At 39.5% G+C, this 22,055-nt stretch overlaps 3 protein-coding genes across 3 annotated transcripts; 2 read left to right on the top strand and 1 right to left on the bottom strand.

Moving 5' to 3' along the window:
* Positions 1-5,009: 5,009 nt before the first annotated feature.
* Positions 5,010-6,738, top strand: LOC106394615. The gene is made up of 2 exons (XM_013835183.3): positions 5,010-5,224; positions 5,343-6,738. The coding sequence occupies exons 1-2, from the start codon at positions 5,180-5,182 to the stop codon at positions 6,525-6,527; spliced, it is 1,230 nt and encodes a 409-aa protein (XP_013690637.1). The 5' UTR covers positions 5,010-5,179; the 3' UTR covers positions 6,528-6,738.
* A 329-nt stretch (positions 6,739-7,067) lies between these two features.
* BNAC07G09110D lies at positions 7,068-8,702 on the bottom strand. The gene is made up of 2 exons (XM_013831118.3): positions 8,454-8,702; positions 7,068-8,345 (listed from the first exon to the last, which is right to left on the bottom strand). The coding sequence occupies exons 1-2, from the start codon at positions 8,487-8,489 to the stop codon at positions 7,284-7,286; spliced, it is 1,098 nt and encodes a 365-aa protein (XP_013686572.1). The 5' UTR covers positions 8,490-8,702; the 3' UTR covers positions 7,068-7,283.
* Positions 8,703-19,213: 10,511 nt separating this feature from the next.
* Positions 19,214-21,195, top strand: LOC125590242. Its single transcript, XM_048763603.1, has 3 exons — positions 19,214-19,465; positions 19,852-20,615; positions 20,694-21,195. The coding sequence occupies exons 1-2, from the start codon at positions 19,418-19,420 to the stop codon at positions 20,530-20,532; spliced, it is 729 nt and encodes a 242-aa protein (XP_048619560.1). The 5' UTR covers positions 19,214-19,417; the 3' UTR covers positions 20,533-20,615; positions 20,694-21,195.
* The last annotated feature ends 860 nt before the right edge of the window (positions 21,196-22,055 follow it).

Here is a 22,055-nt window from a genome sequence, read left to right as displayed (position 1 = left end):
AGCCAATATCTTGGCGACTACGACGTCAGGAATGATAGGATGGATGCTTACCTAAAACTCTTCAGGATCTCACACGGGATTTCGAGTTCTTCGAAATCACGAAGGTTCCTCGCGGAGAAAACATATGCGCGGACGCCCTCGCAGCTCTTGGAAGCAAACTGCACGACCAAGTAAAGAGAATGATCCCAATACACAAGAATGAAAAACCAAGCATCAGCCAAATAACCGAGCAGTTGGCCATCGCAGCATCCGTCACCGACGCAATGCATATCGACGAAGCAGAACCTTGCGCAACGGAAAGTCAGCTCACCAATTGGCGAAAGGATTTCATCGCTTACTTAGCTGATGGCAAATTGCCTACCGAGAAGTGGGAGGCTGGACGACTCAAGCGACGCAGCGCACATTACGTCGTCATGGACGAAGACCTCCATCGATGGACCGCGACAAAGGTACTCCTTAAATGCATTTCCGGCTACGAAACAAGACTCGTCATGGCCGAAACGCATGAAGGAGCGGCAGGCAATCATTCAAGAGGGTGAGCTCTCGCATTGAAAGTTAAGAATCTCGGTTTCTACTGGCCGACCATGAACGCAGATTGTGAATCCTACGTCCACAAATGTGACAAGTGCCAGTGACACGCTTCAACCATCCACAGTCCAACGAAGTTGCTCCATACCTTGACTGCACCATACCCGTTCATCCGATGGGGAATGGATATTATTGGACCAATGTCGAACTCTCGACAGAAGAGATTATGTTGGTCCTCACGGATTACTTCACTAAGTGGGTAGAAGCAGAACCCTACGCCAACATGTCAACACCGAGAAACCCGCAGAGCAACGGCAAGCCGAGTCAACTAACAAAACAATCGTCGACGGCCTCAAGAAGTGACTCGACTTGAAGAAGGGTTGCTGGGCTGATGAACTAGACGGAGTCCTGTGGTCCCATAGAACAACCCCGCGTGGAGCAACGAAGGCTACCCCTTTCTCGATGGCCTATGGAGTCAAAGCAATGGCACCCGCGGAAGTAAATCTAACGAGCTTGCGCCGTTCCAAAATGCCGTAGAATGTCGAACTCAACCACGATATGCTCCTCGATGTCCTAGACGACATCGAGGAAAAACGCGACCAAGCACTACTTCGCATTCAGAACTATCAGCATCAGAACGAGAGTTACTATAACAAGAAGGTTAAGTCTCGGCCTCTCGAACTAGGCAACCTCGTTCTGCGGAAGGTGTTCGAGAATACCAAGGAATGGAAAGCTGGCAAACTCGGACCCAATTGGGAGGGACCTTACAAGATCACCGAGATAGTCAAACCCGGGGGTCTACCATCTCGAAACCTCAACCGGTGAAGCAGTGCCACGAGCTTGGAACTCGAAGCACCTTTGACGTTTCCACAACTAAACAAGCACCAAAAGCAAATGAACGACTCACGGTCACATTCACTCATTGCTAAAAAACGAATAAATGCGCTCTCCCCGCCACTTTTGCTCGAAAAACGAAGAACTACAAATGGCTTGATCCTCCACAAAGGAGGCACGTCGGCAGCCTTAACGGGTCCAGCTGTAACAAAAAAAAATAAACACCTCCCTTGAGAAGTCCACACCGCTCATGCGATGCCCACACGAGCTCGCCTCGGCCTCTCGATCGAACGTACCGGCACTCGCACCCCACCATCGAGTATGTCCTGATCAGACACGTGCTCGCGGGGACTTGGTCATATCACAGCATTAGCTGATATGTCCGAAATGATGACTCCTATCCGCTTCGTGATTTACTAAGTAAGGTTTGGCCGACCGAATGCTTAGAAATTACTTTGAAATCGGATCTGGAACCGTTGCCATTTAAAAACTTTTCCTAGTCCCAAGTTACCCGCCTTTGGCCCGCGTCTAGTCAGCGCACAGACAGCTGAGCCAAACGAGCGAAAGCACTTAATGACTGATGGCTCGGCGACAAACTATCGCAAGCCCACTGAATCTGTGATCTACGCGAGGCAACGTCAGAAACGACGATATCATTGTCTCGATGCAGCGTTGATCACATGCCCTAAATATTCGCCTTCGCGATCAGTATTTACGAAGCTCCTTAAACTCGATACAAAGTCTAGACTCTCTTATAATCCTTCGAAAACTCAAATGACAATGCTACGGTTTATTGAGTATTCGAAATTTAAGAAATGTAGATGAAGAAGAGTTCATAAAGTCTTCTTCGAGGAAAGGATAGATGGAGTCCCAAGCAAACAACAAAAGACCTCTCCGGGTCAAGTCAAAAAAAAAAAAAAAGAGAGTTTAAGTTCGAAAGGGACGACGAAGTCATTCTTCGGCATCTTTGGCCAGCTCCCGCGCAGCGTCTTCATCACCGACAGATGGTCCTGGGGGGTCCGCGTTCATCGAATAATCCACGCCTTCGCTCTAAATATGAGGAGTCGTCTCGCCCTCGCGAACCTCGAGTAAATCCTTAGGAGGGTTGACCTGGGAGTCATCTACCTCTTCACCTTGGCCCTTTTTGACCTCTCCGTCATCCTCATCCTTGTTCGATTCCCCATCGTGGATATCCTCTTGGTCAGCAACCGAGGAATCAGAGATCTCAAAGACGGCGGTTCGAGCCTGGTCTTGTGACGGGATCGCCCCCTCGTCGACAGTTTGAACGACGGGAGCCGGCACGTTGCTTCCTGGGGTACCGTGTCCCGGGGAACGAGACGGAGAGATCGAAGCCTCGAGACGATTAGCGGGACTTTGGAGAGCAGCAGCGGTCATCGGATCGACCAGGTGTGCATTGGTTCTGTGTGGGTCGAGACCTGTGAAGGCTCGCATATCGACAAAATGCGAGTCGAGCTTAAGTGGAGACAGGGCCAAGTCGTCCTCGGGGATCTCGCCAGGGTTTAGTTTCGCAGCTTCCCTCTCGAACTGCTTTTCTTGGACAGCAAACATGTCAACGGTCTCCTGAGGGATGTCACGACCACTAGCCTTCAAAGCTTCAAGGCATTTCTTAGTTCTGAATGCCTGACTCTGCAACAGCCGCGCTGTGTCGAATGGCTCGCAACGAGCCCGCCAGTCGCGCAGATTCCCGAAGTGCTTGCTTGATTTCGCGATCATCTCGGTCTCAACCCTCACCCTCTCCTTTGTAACCTCATAGATACGCGAGTCCCTGAGTCGACCTAACTCTTTCTTATGCTATGCGGCCTTAACTCCCATTTCCTCCATGAGATTGGCCTTTCGCAGCTCCAAAGCTTCGATGGTAGAGCGAGCGATGGAAAGCTCCGCCTCAGCTGCGTCAGCTCGCTCCTTCTGAGCCTTTCTCCGAGCAACTGCTCGATCCCATTTTCGGCCATTTTATCATACTCTTCCTGCCATTCCACCCTCTTTCGGCAAAGAAGCCTACCTTTGGCCGCCACCGTCCTCTTCAGCTTCTCCGACTCTGAAAGCGCTTCCTTCAGCGACGTGTCGTATTTCTCGATGACGAAGTTTGAGACTCCGTCGCACTGCGAAGCACGGAAGCCAAAACACTTAAGCAAATAAAATAAATACAATGCAAATGGAAAAGACGATGGAGACGAAGGAAAGTCTTACCAGCAACTTGGTACGAGCAGCATCAACGTACTCGTCCTGGAAGATCAAGTCAGCAACCGGCGGAAGAGGCTTTGGGCCGCATTTGATCTGACTGACCAGTTCCGCGCATCTGTTCGGAGCATAGATGAGGGGAGTCGGTCCATCGTATTCAAACGAGACGCGGTCGGGAAACTCCACCCTTAGAGTCTTCCTGACGACCGGAGCACCACCAGTCGACGTACCGGGAGCCGACGCCCCGGGGACCGATGGATCAGAAGCTCTGGAAACACTTGGAGCAGAAGCAGAAGGAACCTGGCAACTGGTCGTTCCATGCTCGCTCGCTTGCTTTGATCTCTTCTTCTGAAGCGGAACCTCGGGCGAGACATTCCCGGGTTCGTCTGTTAAAGCCAAGTTAGGAGTTTGCCCGACAGTCGAGCCAGCCCGAGCAGAGGAACCGGCAACTCCAGCACCTCGGGTCGCAATGTTCTCCTCCGGAGATTGCTGAGTGTTCGACTGCTTCTTCTTCTTTCTCTTCTTCGTGGGCGGTTTGGCGCCCTCAGTCTGATCAGTTTCCTCTGGAAGAGTCTCGAGATCCTCACCAACGGAGGGATCGTCGCGAGATCTCTTCTTGCTTTCTTCTTAGAAGCAGCGGCGGTGGCGCCGGGTGAAGAGTCTTGACGCTGGAGAGTCGCGTCGATTGTATCGGCAACCAGAATCTCATTAGAGGGTACCGATGGCTCAGCACTCGACAGACCAAGCTGGGTTGCCATCATGGCACTTAGATCAGGAAGGCCCCTCATTTTCCTCGCTTCGTTGATCCTCTTCTGCTCTTCTTTGGTGAACAGCGAGATCCGTCTCTTAACCTTGTTAGCCGAGGGAAGGTAACTTGAATTCCAATCCTCTGCGAAAAAAATGAACAAAAGGCTTAGTCACGAAAGTGGAAGCAGAGAGTCGCAGCAGAACAAGGAAAAGAGCAGACTTACTCCTGGAAATGTGATCAATGCAACGGTGAACCCTCTCCCAAGAAATGTTCCCCCAATGCTCTTGATTGAGTCTCGCGACGGCACGAGCGCTCGACAGGAATTCCTCTGGATACTCGCGATGTAATGCAATATTTGATCAATAAAATCCCGATGTTTTTTTCTCATTTGATTCTTTCAAGATTTCTCCTAATCCTCAAGAATCTAATCATTATCCTTAGATTATTTATTGTATGATTCCAACAAACATCACGAGCATAAACACCATTTTTGGGTCAAACATGTGCGTGGGTTGGGTAATTTTGGATTTTTTGGATTGAAATCGCAAAATGTTGTCGGGTTTTCAAAGCACTAATTCGGATTTCGGATTATACCCGCCCCGAACCGAAGAATTATCGTACCAAAAAAAAAAAAAAGCATTTCTGGCCCAATTGAGTGTTAAATGAAATATAACCAATTTGTAATTATCAAACCAAAACGAAATCAAGTAAAAAAGATCTAGACACTGGACCGGTTTGATTTAAAATGGTCGGACTCGGACCGTCCGAGAGTTCTGTTCTTTCGATCATCAGACCCAAAAGAAGAACGCAACATACGAAGTCTTTGAGGAAAACAGTCGAACGGTTGGTGTGCGAGCGGTCGAAGAAAGAATGTCAGGTCTGATTCTGAGAATGTCTTCTCTCGGCCGTGCCCTGGTATCGTTCTCTTCTCTTTCTCTCTCTCTCTCTCTCTCTCTCTCTCTCTCTCTGAGTGGTGTATATCAAAGAAAGCTTGGTGTTTGATATCTTCTTCTTCTTCTTCTTCCATTGGCAGAGACAAAGGAGGAGCTTTTCTTCTTCTTCGGTGTATTTGGCTGTGGGAAATAGGTTTAAGGAAGTTTTGGACGATGGTAGTGAGATAAGAGATGCGCCCTTCTTTGATCCGGCCAAGGAAGAGGTGATTACTGTCCCCGGCAAAGTCTCTTCTTCTGCTGGTGAAGACTCTTCCTTCTCTTCTTCCTTGACATACACGTCTCCCTACCTCATCTTTGGCCCTGGTGAAGAGTCTGGAACTCTCTTCTTTTTCAATATATGTTACTCCGAGTTCATGCAATCAAAAAAGAAAGTGCCTTCTGAGTTGTTTGAACCAAGGAGAATAATCGGAGCAGCTCATGGGTGGGTCGCTACGTTAAACAACGGGGTCTTTTCTCTCCAAGATGATCTAAATCTGTACACATTGGACCCAAACCCAAAACAGATCTCAATGCCTCCTCTTGTAACTTTGCCTGGCTGCCAGACCCAAGTGGTCACTAACGTGTCCATGTCCTCTTCTTCTCCAGAGGATGACGATTGTATTGTGGCGGTCAAGTTCTCAGGACCTCAACTAAGCCTATGCAGACCTGCTCATGACTCCAGCTGGACCAACATCAGAATCACAGACCCCATGTTCTTCACTTCTCGTGTCATGTTTTCAACGAGAAACCAGATGTTTACCTTGCTCGCTTCTGGAGGCCACCACACAGGATCTTGGGATCTCCACAAGCACAAGCTGCAGAAGTTGCATTTTCAGGACTTTCCCTTCACAAAGACGAGAGCTGACATCATTGATTCAACTTACTGTACCCAACACTTGGTTGAGACATCAGGTGGCGAAGCCTTTCTGGTCAAGTGGTATGTGCATAGCACCAAAGATGATGCAAGGAATGTGAAAACGAGAGGGTTAATGGTATTCAAGATAGACCAAGACGGTAATGCAGTTTTCACACAAGACATAGGAGATCTCAACATTTTCATATCAAAAGCTGAGCCTTTCTGTCTCTCTGCTAGCTCCTACCCTGGCCTCGACCCTAACGAGGTCTACTTCGTCGATTATGATGAGATTGGAGTAATCGATCCCTCTGAGCCTACCAACACCTCAACTGTCAATCCAGCTCTCACAAGCGCACCTTACTTTTTTCCTCCTCAAAAAGTAGACAGCGGTCTGGATTTTGGTATTGAGCGTGCTGCTCTTTTCAACTAAAAAACGAGGTCTGGATCTTCTTCTTTTTTCTCTTCTCTACTCTAATATCAGTTATGTAATGGTATTGTTACTTAATTATATTAGCTAGTTCCTAACAACGTAAGTTAGCTTCATCTCCTAAACCTTGTTTTCTCATGTGTAATCCCCAATGCCTTACTCTTTGAACTGTGTTGAATTATGTTGTTGTTTATCCCAAATTACTTGCTCGTAATATTTGTATCTTTTAGATATATGATTGTAGTTGTCTCCAAGTATTTATTCTCAAGCGGACTATGGTAAATGATTTGGAAAAAAATAGTAATATGGTGAACAAAAAAAAAGAAGGAAAAAATAGTAATATATATATATGTTTGTCATCCACTATTATTTCGAAAAAAATTGCTTGATAACATTTAATTTGAATTAAGCATTTTCTGTGAAAATTAGTGTATGTGCGCATTCACAAACAGAGACAGTAGACGAATACGAGGTCAGGGTGCTCTAACTCAATTGGTAGCATCGCCAAGCATATATGCACATTAGGAATCAGGGAGCAAGAGATAAAAAAAGAGAGCTCACAAGGAGCTTTTATATAATGATACAACAAACGATAGCATCTCCAAGCATGAGTAACACATCTAGTGAATACAAAATAGTAAAAAAACTAACAACAACAACATCATCTCGTGCTTAGTTGGAAGGCTCTCACAGTAAGCAACGTCCAACAACAACATCATCATGAGATATAACAGTAGTTATATAGCTTAGCCATCTTCCTCAAAGAAGATGAGAGCATGATGGAGGAAGCCAGTGAGGAAGGATGGGTTGAACCTCGGCCTTTCCTAGAGATGGTTGAACCTCGGCCTTTCCTAGAAATGGTTTCTCTTCAAAATGACGAAGGCTTTTGGTGGGGAGATGGTAGACACCAAAGACAGATTCAGTAAGATAGATGGAGTTGGGGACAAGACCAGGGCACGAGCCAGCCAGGACGCAGAAAGGGTCAGACTCAGAAATGAAGATGCACAAATCTCCAATGTCCTCAGTGTAACACATGTCGGTCATGCCTTCCTCTCTAAACACCATGAACACAGGGTCTCTCTCCAGAGTGTCGTTAGTGTAGCATTTGACCAGGAAACGCTCTCCAGAGGGAGACTCGACCCAGTAATCAGCCCTGGAACAAGAATCCAGAAGCTGGTGCTCGGACTGTGAGAGCTTGGGACGGTTGGTATACATAAACTTACGGAAGCTCGGGGTGAAGTGGAGATCCCAGGAGCATAGGTAGGTGCTGCCAGGAAGAGGCAAGTAGAACTTGCGGTCTCTGTTGGAGTACATGAGGTTGGATCTTTCCAAGAAGGGGAAAGGAGTAGCGATGTTAGTCCATCGCAAGTCACGGTTTGGTCGGCAGAGACTGAGCTGTCTGCCCAAGAACTTGACAGCAACGACCAAGTCCGGGTCATCATCACTAGGAGAGGATGAGGACATGGCGACATTGCAGAAGACGTCGGTTTGGCAAGAGGAGAGAGCAGTGAGCGGAGGCAGAGGAATGACCTTGGAAGAAGAAGACAGTGGGTTCAAGTGGTCCGAGATGTACAAGGAACGGTCGGAAAAGCCAGAGAAGAACCCCCATCCAAGAGAAGATGCAACGACAGTCGTGTCAGCGAGCTCATGGGGATGTGGTTTGTCAGGGACAGTGAGTAACTCTTCCTTGGCAGCATCGAACAAGAGAACGTCATCAAGTACATCTTCTTCTTCTTCTTCCTTGACCATACTGCCAAGCCTCAGAAAGGGACCTGAAGACGATGATGATGATGATAACATACGAGATCCCCTCTTGTGCATCTGCACCACCACCACCAACAACATACTTACATACATACATATGATTGATTCAATTTCAATTTCAATTTCAATTTCGATTCAAGAGACTAAAGTAAGCCAAGCTCTTACCAAGAAGGAGAGTCCGTTGTTAAGAAACCTAGACATGCTTCACAAGCTTCAGTGTCTCCCTCCCTATCTCCTCAGACGACGACCAAAGAGTGAAGAACCCTAGCTAGCTCTCTGACCACTGTTTTAAATCCTTCAGCATCATGTCCTAAATCCACCGGTTGAACCTGTCCGGTTCGACGCTTCTTATAACCTTGTAACAATAATAAACAGTTCTAGTTTCTCTATTTACGAAATCGTTATATAGTCCAACCAAAACCGTTCGACTCTGGTTCATTTGTATTGAATCAAAAACTTTTTTTTTGTAAATAGATTTAGACCAAGATTTTCCACTCGTGCAGCAGATGTATTAATTGGACCAGACCAACCGGTTGAACCTGTCCGGTTCGGGTTTCTATTCATATCAGGCGGTTCTTATAACCTTGTAATGAAAACTTGTAGTTGCGCATTGTCAACAAAGTAATTGCTAGGTTTGTGAATTGTGTGGGTCCAGAGGGGTTGTCATCATGAATAAAGATCTAGAAACGGAGAAAAAAAAATGTTAGAAAAAGGGAAGATAAAAGCGATCATAGTATGTTTTCTCGTATGTCACCCCTGTGTGGGTTTGAGTCGCCCCATTGTGGGTTCTAGTTGCTGCTTTCTATGGATTCTTGGTTCTGGGGCTATTTCGTTTGGTCGCCAGCTTTTGTATGAATATTGATATTTTGTGTATCAATGAATTTCAATTTGGGAAAGAAAAAAAAAAGCGATCATAGTATATGTCTATGGCAAGATAGATTTTTATAAAAATGATGTCATGCATCGAATTGATTAATAGTTTAAGTTGATATATAAGATGTGAGATCCTTCTTTCTAAATAGTCGTACAAATTAGTCCACAAGATATCGAAGACGATTCTAAACGATCATAGAAGCAGTTTTACAGATCGGATTTTTCATTAAAATTTCTATTTTCATCTGATCGTTACGTCCATTGACGTAGACATCATCCTGTGCTTCCTCTCTTTGACTGTACATGCGTTCAAATCCGTTGCTTCTCCAACACTCATCATCGTAGTTGGTGTTTCTCCACCTCCTAAGGCGTTTCTTAGCATATTCAGCGTTTCCGTAGATTTTTGTGTCAGGATTCTTTGGTCTTGATACGAGAAAGACTTTAATGTCTTTTGAACCAAGAACTGACCAACTTTTTTTTCTCTTACAAATTCTAATTGCCAACTCTCAAATCCTTCGTACATGATGACTAAACATATCTTTTTATTCTTTCTGATTTTCAAAAATTTATTTTTTTACTTAAAATTTATTTATTTTTTCTTTTTCTCTTTTCCATTGAATCTCTGCATTCGCTTTCAATTCAAACCCAATAAACTCAGAATAGAAACTCAATTCCTTCAGCAACACCACCAATAGCTTCCTTAATGTTAGAATTGCTCATCCTAATCTTTCTAAAATCTTCACCTTCATCAATACTCGTTTTGAGATATGTCTGAAGACGTGGTGAACGTGTTTGTCTTATGGAGGAGCACGATCGGACTATGAACCCCTTTCTCTTCTGTAGAGGTCTTCTTTCTCCCTGAATCTCGACGTCTTCTTTTTCCCCGAATTTCTCCCCGAAATCGAAATCGACATCTCGATCTCTGTTTCTCGACCTCGAAACTCTGTTCTTTACCGCCTCTGGTGATTCACAGATTAACTCCAAATGGAAGGTTAGATCCTGCTTCTTAAAACAACTACATGACTCTGTCTTCTCGGTCCAAACCCTAACTTTTGCATCTTGAGAAATTGAACCCCTTTCTCGAGGCTCAGTCTCGTGGAAATGATGGCGATGGCGGTGGAGAGCATGGTGGAAGAAGCGGTGGATACCGCAGTGGAGGCGGTGGTGGTTGTGGAGGTGATGGTGGAAGACTTGAGTATGGATACAATGGTGGTGGTTGGTGGAGGTGGCTGTCGAATCTTCATCCACAAAACCTTGAACATAATACCTCATCCACAAGATCTTCATCCACAAAACCTTGATTCATGTGTCCACATTTTCCCGTGTCCATAATTTTACCATCCACAATGTGTATGTTCATATCTAACTCGTCCACAACTTTTCGTGTCCACAAACACTTGATATGCAAGGTGCAATTTCTGCTTCAAAATCGAACCATTTTAGCTTTGTTTTGTTTCTAAGGATATATCTCAACTTTTGTCTCTTTGTTCTAAAATTAGCAGAGAACGGAGAAGAATAGTTTATTCCCTGTAAACTGTTCACCGTAACCACAAGCATTGCGTCCATACATATTCATCCATAATTATCTGATAAGTGTCTACATTTCTTGCGTCCACATTTTTTCTGTCCATAAATGTTATATTTATTGTGCTCGATGACTTTTCATATTTACTTAACTTTTCTAATATATTTATGTACATATAACAAGTAAAAAGATAATTAAACAGATTTTAGTCTGCTTGTCCATAACTTTTGTTTCTACAACTCATTTGTAATTTACGTGTTCACAACTCATGAATCTACTTTTTTTTATCCACAATATAGATGTCCATATTTCATTTGTCCACAAATGCTTAATCCAAAAAATCTGACGTCAAATGGTTAAAATATATGTTAATGGATGTTAAAATGTAGAAGATAAAAAGTTGGAATTTGTTATGTCAAATTTTTTAATTTATATACTTTAATATTTGAAAAATAATCAAACAAAGGAACGAGAGGTGAACTTATAAAAATAATAAAAATATATTAAAAAATACAAAAAATTGCAACTCATCGGTCAAACCATAAACTAAGTTACATTCATTTAGTCACTTACTGTGTCACCAAATCCAATTGACCATGTATTTTCTTCTTTAAAAGGAACAGACTTCCCTTTTCACCTAAAACAGGGGTAAATTCGTCCACAAAAAGGCAGTTGTATGGACAATGTGTCCCAACCACATAATGTGTCTCTCAAGGTAAGAGAAAGACATAATGTGTCTCTGTACGTAAATGTCTCAATAAAGATCTAGAAACGGAGAAAAAAAAGAGATAGTATTAGAAAAAGGGAAAATAAAAAGGAAAAAGATTTATCAGCTACCTGATGTTTACTATATGCAAACCATACAGAATATGAAAATGTGTCTACAACTACACGATGTATATGATAATACATGCCACATGTACGAAGTTAATAAATATATGGCGCCAACATCTCAATTGGTTTTAATTAATTTTAATGAAACATTTTGGGGTCTATTCGTAATTAAGAAACTTAACTCCGATTAAGGCGAAACCCGACCCGGCCCAATACGTAAACCCGGCCCTACACAACCATTTTCCCCCAAATCGATTTTCTTAAGGTTCCAACCCAAATTTTTTTGGAGATTTCGAAGGAAATAGAGACTGAGAGAGATTTCAGAGTCAGAGAGAGTAATTGCAACTGGGTTTGGTATAATCGATTCAGTTTTGGTAAAATCGAATCCGAATGAGCTAAAAGAAGAAATATGGCGACAATGAGGTAAGAACCTGTGACCCCTTGCTTGTTTACTTCGATGATTGGAATCAATCGATGTCTTTACCATGTTCTAATCATATTTTTTGATAACAGTGATTCAATATCAGTGAAGATTAACTGCTTCCACTCGGGTGTGTTCGAAACTGAAGATGGGAAGCTAAATTATGTCGATGGTCTTTTGGATCAGTTTGAAGTCGATGGTGATGCGGCTTATGAAGAAGTTCGGAAAATCATTGTTAAGATAGTTAGAGTGGGGAGAATGTGGTACAAGTTACCATTTGAGGATATATCAGAGAAGAAGGAATTGCTTGAAAATGACGAGAAAGCCAAAAGGAAGATGATTTCTAATGGTCGTTGGTACGAGGAGCTTGATGTCTTCATAGAGAAACCTGAAACTGATATTCTTACTGGTGATGATGCCGTGGTGGACGCAGTGACTGGGCACGTGGACGCAGTGACTGGGCAAGAACCTGTTGATGGTGACGAGTTTGATGTTGAGCAACAAGATGATAATTCTGATGGTGATCATGAAACAAGAGAGAGTGAAGATGAGTATCAAGCGAGTGATGAATCTGATAAAGAAGAGGATATTGACAGAAATTTTAAAGAGGATCTTGAGATGTTTAGGGACGAGAACTATGATGATGAGATTCCGGACGAGGAGGAGGTATATCCTGACACAGAGTAGTCATCTGATGATGAAGAGGAACAAGCTGAGAGGATGGCTAATATGGGTGAATTAAATGGCGTTTTTAGTCTTAGGCAGACCTTTTACATTAGTGAAGAGTTCAAGAAGCAAGTGATCAAATATATTCTGAAGACGAGAAGAAATATAGTCTTCAGTAGATGGGAGAAGACAAAGATTTGTGCTAAATGCAGTGGTAAAGGATGTGTGGCGTATATACTACTCAGTAGAGAGACCCATCAAAAAATAGATGGTGAAAGTGTATGTTAACACACATACGTGCCATCCCACAGGGAAGTGTAAACTCATCAAAAGCCCTACCATTGCTGAAGTTATGTTGAAGAAAATCAGGAAGGAACCTGAAATGAGTGCTCCGATGATTAGAGGAGAGTTTAGAGATAAGTTCAACATCATAATCTCTCCCGAGCAGGCACGTTTGAAATCCGCCACCCAATTCCATCTCTCTTTCTCTCTCTGTTTGAAATCGATCCTATTTTCCAGATATGAACCCTAATCTTCGAAATTGGGGATTAAAACAAGAGAAGTAACAAGACACGAGTCGGGTAAAGGAGTTGGCTCGAGTCGAATTAACTAAATTGGAGTTAAGTTTTTTAATTAGGAATTGACCCCAAAATATTTCATTAAAATCAATTAAAACCAGTTGGGATGTTGGCACTATATATTTATTAACTTCGTATATGTGGCATGTATTATCATTTACATTGTGTAGTTATAGACATATTTCCATATTTTGGATGGTTTACACCATATTATAGTAAAGATCGTGTAGGTGGGAAACTTTTTTCCTAAATTGTCGGGAGATTACTATATATAGCAAGATTTTTATAAAATGATGTTATGCATCAAATTGATTTATGTTATGAAATAACTTATAATTTATAGTATCGAGAAATTTAAATAAGAGTAGAATTTAATACCCGTATGAAGCAAATAACACTAGTATAAGGGAGAGAGTTTATTATAAGGAAGAAGAAGAAGATGTAATGGTTCTTTGATTATAAACTCTTGTTCTTGTTTATGGTGTACAAAAGAGTGAGATGAGTGATGGTATTTATAGTGAACAACAATACATAAAATAACAAAGATAGTGCTTAATTTGGTAAATGAGTGGGTGATCATAGTGTTTGATGAGTAGATGATCATAGTGCTTGAGTTGGTAAAGGAGTGGATGATCATAGTGCTTGAGTTTGGTAAAGAAGTGGATGATCATTTCAATGCTTAATTTATAACACTCCCCCTTGATCATCCATCTTGTATTACGTGGTGCCTCGTTAAAAACCTAGTCATGGAAAACCCAATGGGAAAAACCGTAGTAAAAGTAAAAAGAGTACAACTACGTAAGCTCCCCCTCGAATGAGTAGTCATAGAACCTTTAGAACAATGATAGATTTTCATCTCTCAAATTGTAACATTCTCTTTGGTTGTCTATCTTTTGTATGTTCTTTGTTGCCTCGTTAAAACCTTGTCATGGAAAAACCCAATGGGATAAAAAAAAAATGATAAGGAAAAAGAGTACAACCACACTTACTATCATATTTCTTTCCCTGGAAACAATATCTTCAGGATATGCATTCCAATCAACTCTCTTCAGAGAATTAAGCTTAAGAGAATAAACTCTATTCATTTCTATTATGATATCTAGGGCCTTTAGACTTCTTGTCCATAATTCTCTTTTGACTTAGACAATAGTTTATTGGTCTATTTGGATTTCAAACCAAATTTCTTACATATAATCGTATAGAAATTCGTCTCGTACATACGAATTATTCATTTGTAACTATAGAAGTTACTATTATGATTTTCTTTCTTTTCATATGAAATTACATCTTTCAGTAATGAAAAAGATTAATAATTTTCTTAAATAACACTCTTACGTATGGTATTTCAGGACCAAACATATACGAGCGTCTTAAATAAAATACTTTAAGGATCTTTATGATAACATCTCAGTTTTAGATCTCCAGTTTAGAATACATAAAAACAATATAGTATTGTCAAGAGTTTTCTTTCAAAATATAATTTTTCTATAACTCTTCAGGAGTTTTGATTATATTCAAATCATGATTCTATTGATTTATAATCTCTTGATAAATACAAATGGATACATTTGTTAACCTTATAATATTTCATATATTCCATAAAATAGTTTGTTTCAATTCGATCGAATATGCAGAGTTCCCGGGAACATGATTTTGATATCATCAATCCTTCATGGATTATACTTTCAGGGATTAACATTTTTCAAGTGGATTGTTTTATTCAAGTTCTTCCTTTATTACCAGACTATAAGGAACTTGAAACTAGTTGCATCTACCACATGAAATTATGTCTCTTCACAATTAATTTCATATTGATCCTTCTTTGTGTGCAACGGTTCATTTACATCTCACTTGTTTTACACCTTTTAGTGTATGGACTACTGGTCCAAATACTTCTCTATTTCACAAGAAGTTTATATCTTTGTCTATTGCATCTTTCTGATTTGGCCAATCATTTCTTTGTGTACACTTTTCAATAGACTTTCTTTCATGATCCTCTTTCTCATTTATTATATCAACTGCTACTTTGCATGTATAATATCATCGACGTCAATTTTCTTATCGGTTCCATTTTGTTTCATACATGACATAACTTATTGAGATCTCTTCATTTGTCTCAGGTACCTGAATTTTCGTCAGTCATGTTTAATTTCTCTTCTGGAGATCATACAAAACTATATTGCCTCGTTTTGACCATTATCAATATATGCTCCTTTTCATTTACGAGGATTTATCTTGGGAACCAATCTGTCTACCACGCTGCAGGCGTGACTAGCAGTTTGATATTGTTCTTGTAGAACATTTATTTTTATTGGAGCATTTACAGCTGGTATATGTGACTTGATCACTATATTTATATGGGTCGTGTCTGGCAACTGCTTTAGTAAGTTTTGAAATGAATTATCTTTTGGACTTCTATTTCACATTGTGTTTAGCCCGAGGATCAATGATAATTCATTTCAACTTATTTTCTTTTCCAGCTGTTTATTTTCTCCCCCTTATGTTGGAAGTACTAACTCACTTTTAGAATTCATGTATAGCCTTACTTATAGTTTTCGGGGATGGCTCTGGATTCTTAAGTGTCAATAGAGATTTATATCCAACATATATTTCCAACCTCATTTGAAAACACATCTTCATTTGAAGCTCTGTGGCGGAGCAACATCCAACATTCTTAGATGAAAATGATTGGTTTCTGATTCTATACCAATGATGGGGAGAACTAGTGAATATTTATTGGCTTGATGCGATCCAATGTTGCTCAAAATGTTTAGCACTTATCTCAGTGAATGTGCTATAGTCGTTAAAGACTTTAAGAAGTGAATTCACCAATATTATAAAAATGCATAGTGGGTGATCAGTCCACTAACATCTTCGTTATTTATGCCAATATCTTATTTTGGCTGGTGAAAACCATATTACCCTTTTATCTTATGGGTAAGCAACATATGTCAAATCATTCGGAAGAATCTTCTGGTTCCTATGCATATGACCTTTAAGTATATATTCGCATTATTAATGAACCAAAATGGTCTAACTGATTCATGCCAAATGTAAACTTCTAGTTTACTATACATTTATCTTCATTATACTAATCTTTGTGTAGTACAATATATAAGAGGCTGTAGATATTTTCTCTAAAATACTTATACTGCTTTGAGAATTATTTCTGATTGAAATGTATATATCATTTCGTTTGCTTATTGTCTCAACATAAGTGTCTCAAAATCTTACGGATTTACTTTGAGAAAAATTCATTAATCTTAGTTTTAGTGTAAACATAATCTTCTGGATGTTTGACTTATCATAAAAAGTGAGATTCTTTAACTCTTCCCCTCGAGATGATACTACTACAGGTTTATCAATCTCGAATGTATCTCATTTTCTTAATCAACAACATATCCTACATGGGTTATGTATTTTTCGTAGATCCTTTTAACTTTTGATACTTATAAAAATACAATACCTTAAGAACTTTAAATTGCATTCTTAAAAACTTTAAATTGAATTTTTATGTGCAGTAATACTATGTACACTTCTGGAGCATCATATATATCCTCTTTTTAAGCATTCTATAAGTTTTTACTACCTTGTATTGTACACACAATAAATTTTCTTTCATCTTCAGATGAATTCATAATTTCTTTTCTTTATTACCATGTTTATTTTCTCAACTTTAAGTGAGAGTATGAGTTCTATAAAGAAACTCTTTGGACCTTGACCTCATTTATGCTCACGTCTAAAACCACTATTTATGAGTTTTTTTTTTAAATGTCATATTCTCTTCAGGAGAATGAATCATAATCAACTAGACGTGATTTATCAATAGATATTTTTCAATATATATGCATCATAAAAAAATTTCTTGAAGAAATTTTACTTTTAAACTTAACATCCAACATAGTTGGCTTTATTTACAGACTTCAGGTCTTGTAATCTTTAAATGCAAAATACAAAATGAGCTTTAGGTAATCACTTCAGGTGATAATACCTTTTTATATATATTATCTTCCAAAACTTATGGATCTTTTAGAGTCAAGCTTTAAACTTAAAATCCTCAATATAAATGGTAATAAAATCAAAATATTTCAAATATATATAAATATGTATTAACAAAGGTGTCTTATTATATCAGAAAATAAATAAAACTTTCATAGTAATTATTATATAGACTATATTATTACTCTCATGCTTTTTAACAAAGTTTAACCTATCAATCAATTTAATGAACAAATTTATATCACTGCCAACTTCATGCAAATTGATTTATCTAATCAAGTTTGTTAAACTTGTATATAAAGCATAAAAATACTTATCTTATAAACAGAAGTATATCGGCGATGAAAGTTTCAGCTGTTCACGTTTCTGAATTGGCTGATAACTTGTACATATCTTTCCGAGAGAATACACAATCCTGAAAACTTTAAATTTTGCTCATATAAATATGGCCATTACATTAGTAAATATCAACATATAATCCAAATTCTTTTATGACATTAGACCAAAGACTAATCGACCACAAAACTAACCGATTACAAATAATTTCTTTTATGATGTGGACCATGAATCATAAAGTATGTTTCCTTAATACCATTAAACCATGAAGCATATTAAAGTATAATAAGCAAAATTTAATTCATCAAATAACTATTATTCTTACATATAGACAAGCGTTGATATATATATATATCATCGTCTAAAATGACAATATATATATATATATATATATATATATATATTTAGAATTTCGCAATTTTAAAATGAACCATTTATTATGAACTTCATAATTTAAAAACCGTTTACATTAATCATACAAGCAATTACAAGGAGAAGCGATGTAAAGAAAATTAAACCGATAATCATCTTAAATTCACTCGGAGTAAATTCTCCATCGAATAAACCATAAATAGAAACACAAATAAAAATGGCACATAAAAACAAAAGTGCGCGAATCATCTTTCTTGAAAAATCGGAGGAGAGCGATTTTGAAATTTTTGAGAGAAGATGAAATGTTTTGGATGATGAAATGAAGTGAAAATGAGTTGTATTTATAGATGAAAATTACTGTTCATGACCGTTGGAGAAAGGGGAAATTTTTGAAAAAAATTCTTTGTGACCGTTGGGGTTAAATCGAGTGCACCAAAAATTAGTCCGAAAATATCGTATTAAACGGTCAATCAAATCTATAAAATTTCATAAAAGTGAAAAATTATGACAATGAAATATTTATGTTATATGACAATAAATCATGCGACGGCTCAGCCGATCAATGCAGAATAATAAATCAATTATACGGCGGCTCGGCCGACCAATTAATAATAAACAGAATATAAGGCGGCTCAGCCGACCAATAAATAATAAACAGGATATAAGGTGGCTCGGCCGACCAATAAATAATAAACAGGATATAAGGCGGCTCGGCCGACCAATAAATAAATTAAATTACTAGTAAATAATATAGGCGGTATTCCGGCCATTATAACATGATATAAATAATAGTAGAGGCGGTATACCGACCATTATAACAGGGTATAAATGATACAAATAAATTTTACCGAATTGCAGAGTGATCGTGCTGATAACGTGTTATGAAATAACTTATAATTTATAGTATCGAGAAATTTAAATAAGAGTAGAATTTAATACCCGTATGAAGCAAATAACACTAGTATAAGGGAGAGAGTTTATTATAAGGAAGAAGAAGAAGATGTAATGGTTCTTTGATTATAAACTCTTGTTCTTGTTTATGGTGTACAAAAGAGTGAGATGAGTGATGGTATTTATAGTGAACAACAATACATAAAATAACAAAGATAGTGCTTAATTTGGTAAATGAGTGGGTGATCATAGTGTTTGATGAGTAGATGATCATAGTGCTTGAGTTGGTAAAAGAGTGGATGATCATAGTGCTTGAGTTTGGTAAAGAAGTGGATGATCATTTCAATGCTTAATTTGTAACAATTCACAGTTTAAGTTGAGATAAGATGTGAAATCTTTATTTTAACTAGTTGTAGAAATTAATTGTGGGGTTAGTGAATGGGTGTGGGGTCCAGAGGGGAGTTACAATAATGAATTAAAAAAATGGAAGAAAAAATGTTCCATATATTTCCATGGCAAGATTCCAAGAGCCTCTGCAAAATTTTTGGAAGAGAAAAAATAGAGCTAGGGTTGTCAAGCTTATTAAGCCAAAACTAAAAGAGCCTAAGAGTGGTGGGAGAGACTCAACTTAGCTATGTCTTCTCGCCTTTTACTCCGAGTCGCCAAACTCTCGCCAGTCCTTGTAAGCTTCACTGCCCTCTCTTGATTGTCTTCTCCCTTTTTTACTTTGAATTGGTGTTTGATCCATCTAGGTTTAGTTTGTCTGAGGAAAAGAGTTTATTAATTTGAATTGGTGTTTGATCCATCTAGGTTTTTGTTTGTTAATATATGGCATGAGAAAAACAAGAGTTTGTTAATATGTACTTTGAATTGGGTGTTGGATTTCCTATACGTTTTGGTTTGTCCGAGGGAAATTGAGTTCATTAACTTGAATTGGGTGTTGTATCCATCTAGGTTTTGGTTTGTCCGAGGGGAATTGAGTTATGTCCGTACGAGAAACTAGGACATGTTTTAGAGAACGAAAAGAGTTTATTAACTTGAATTGGTGTTTGATCCATCTCTCTTCAGACGCACAGGAGGAAGAGCTTTCGTTTGTTTTCATCCTCCGTAGCCACTAGTACTACTCCGTACATATCGCTGGGCGATACTCTTCAGAAAGATTCTTTGGTCGATGACGGTAGCGAAATAAGAGATGTTGTCTTCTTCGATCCGGCCAAGGAAGAGATGATTACTGTCCCTGACAAAGCCTTTCCCCAAGAGCTCGTCCACTCGAGTCAGATCGGGAGCTCTCAGGGATGGGGGATTTTCTCTAACGATCGTGGTCGTTCTGTATGTCTGAGCAACGTTTACCATCCCTTGTCTCCCAAATCAAACCCCGAGATAATCCCTCTGCCTTCTCTTATTGCTTTGCCATCTGACCAAACCGACGTCGTCTGGAACGTGGCAATGTCTTCTTCTCCTTCTGATGAAGACTGTGTGGTTGCTATCAAGTTCTTGGGCAATCAGCTCAGTCTCTGTCGACCCCACCGTGACTTGCGTTGGACCAACATCCAAGTACTCCCTGTTGAGATTTTGGCTAAGTTAGATACATCTAATCTCATGTTTTCCAAGAGAGACCAACGACTCTACTTGCCTGCTCCTGGAGGCAACGAGTTGTACTCTTGGGATCTCCACTTGGACCAGAAGAACAAAAATCCTAAGTTACATCAGGTTCCGTTCCGCGACCTTCCCCATTTAGCTGAGTCCTAGTGGGGGGTGCTTGATATGGTGTGTACCAGGACGGAACACCTGGTCGAGTCTGTCTCCACTGGCGAGCGTTTTCTTGTCAAATGGTAAGTATATATATATATATATCACTCTTTCAAGCATTGACTGTTGTCTCATATATGTTTGCTTTGCTTTGTGTGCAGTTACGCACAGGGTTACCCTTGGTCTGAAAAATTCAAGTACATGATAAGGCGGTTCATGGTGTTCAGAGAGGAGGAGACAACACATGGAAGATACAGGTGCTACACAGAGGACATTGGAGATGTGTGCATCTTCCTTTCAATGAGCGAGGCTTTCTGCGTCCAGGCTAGCTCCTGCCCCGGTCTCAAGCCTAACTCCATCTATTTCGTAGGCAAAGGATTTGGTATTTACAGTCTCGCTGACAACAAGACAATCCATTCTTTTAAAGCTCCTTCTTCCTCTGGACTTTACTGGCTTCCTCCATCTTGCATCTAGTGCCCCTTACCTACTACCCATTTGGTCTCTTCTCCTCTGAATGCTGTCTCTTGACGTTGTTAGATCTTCTGATCAAATCTTAATCCATATCACTTTGCTTTTAATCTTGAAGACTAGACAGTGTCTGAAGGATAATGTAATAGTATGGGATATTCTTTAAATTGCGAATGAATCGTTTTGGTTAGTGAAGTGAAGAGCAATGTCCATATGTTTGGTTGTTATTGAAGGAACCCTCTTTTCTTTCACAAGTGTCACTTCATACATTCTCATTGTAATTCCACATAATTTCTTCATACAAAAAAGAGCAAAAAACACGTACATGTCTCACTGTTTAGGTGCATTAATATAACCAAGTAAATTTGGTTCGTTAAACTAACAGATCTAAACAAGCTCAATTCGTTGGACCGGTCTCATTTTTATTATGACTTTATCATCTTACTAGTTATGAAGCTTTTGTTGGATATTTTCCCCAGTTTCGAGGGTTCACCATATCACAAAGACTTGGACATCATGCATAAATTGTATTAGTGAATAAACATGTAAAAATTATAAATGTTCTATACCATAAATTTACCGAACCGGTCTAGAAAAGTCTAACAAAATGAAATACCGCACAAGCTTTTGTCTGAGTCGTTTGGACTTGCACCGAGCCAGCGTAGCAAAGTCTAACACAATAAAATTAACTAAATCGGGAAATCTTTCTATCTAAAATTTTAAACTGAAAAATCTATCAAGAAACCCAGCCTTAATTTAACTAGTTAGATTAAACCATCCTTATCCATCAGTTAATCTCACAGCTAACCCACTACTAGTCAAAGTAGAAGCAGTTGGCAAAGATCATTTCAATTTAATTAATCAAATCTCATTAAAATGTGACGCACACCAGGTCAGTTAAAAATATTTATTAACAAATAATATATGAAATTCGAATTGAATTTGATCAAGCCAGAGGAAAAAAAACTCCAGTTTTATAAAACAATCCTGGTGTGGTTTGTGATGTTGTGTAATGACAGGAACCAAATAAAGTTTTTGCCTTTTCGATACGATCG

Source organism: Brassica napus, chromosome C7 (genome assembly GCF_020379485.1).
Source record: "Brassica napus cultivar Da-Ae chromosome C7, Da-Ae, whole genome shotgun sequence".
Taxonomy (NCBI): domain Eukaryota; kingdom Viridiplantae; phylum Streptophyta; class Magnoliopsida; order Brassicales; family Brassicaceae; genus Brassica; species Brassica napus.
Note: the sequence above shows the minus strand (reverse complement) of the source record. Positions and strands in the feature narration are given on the sequence as shown.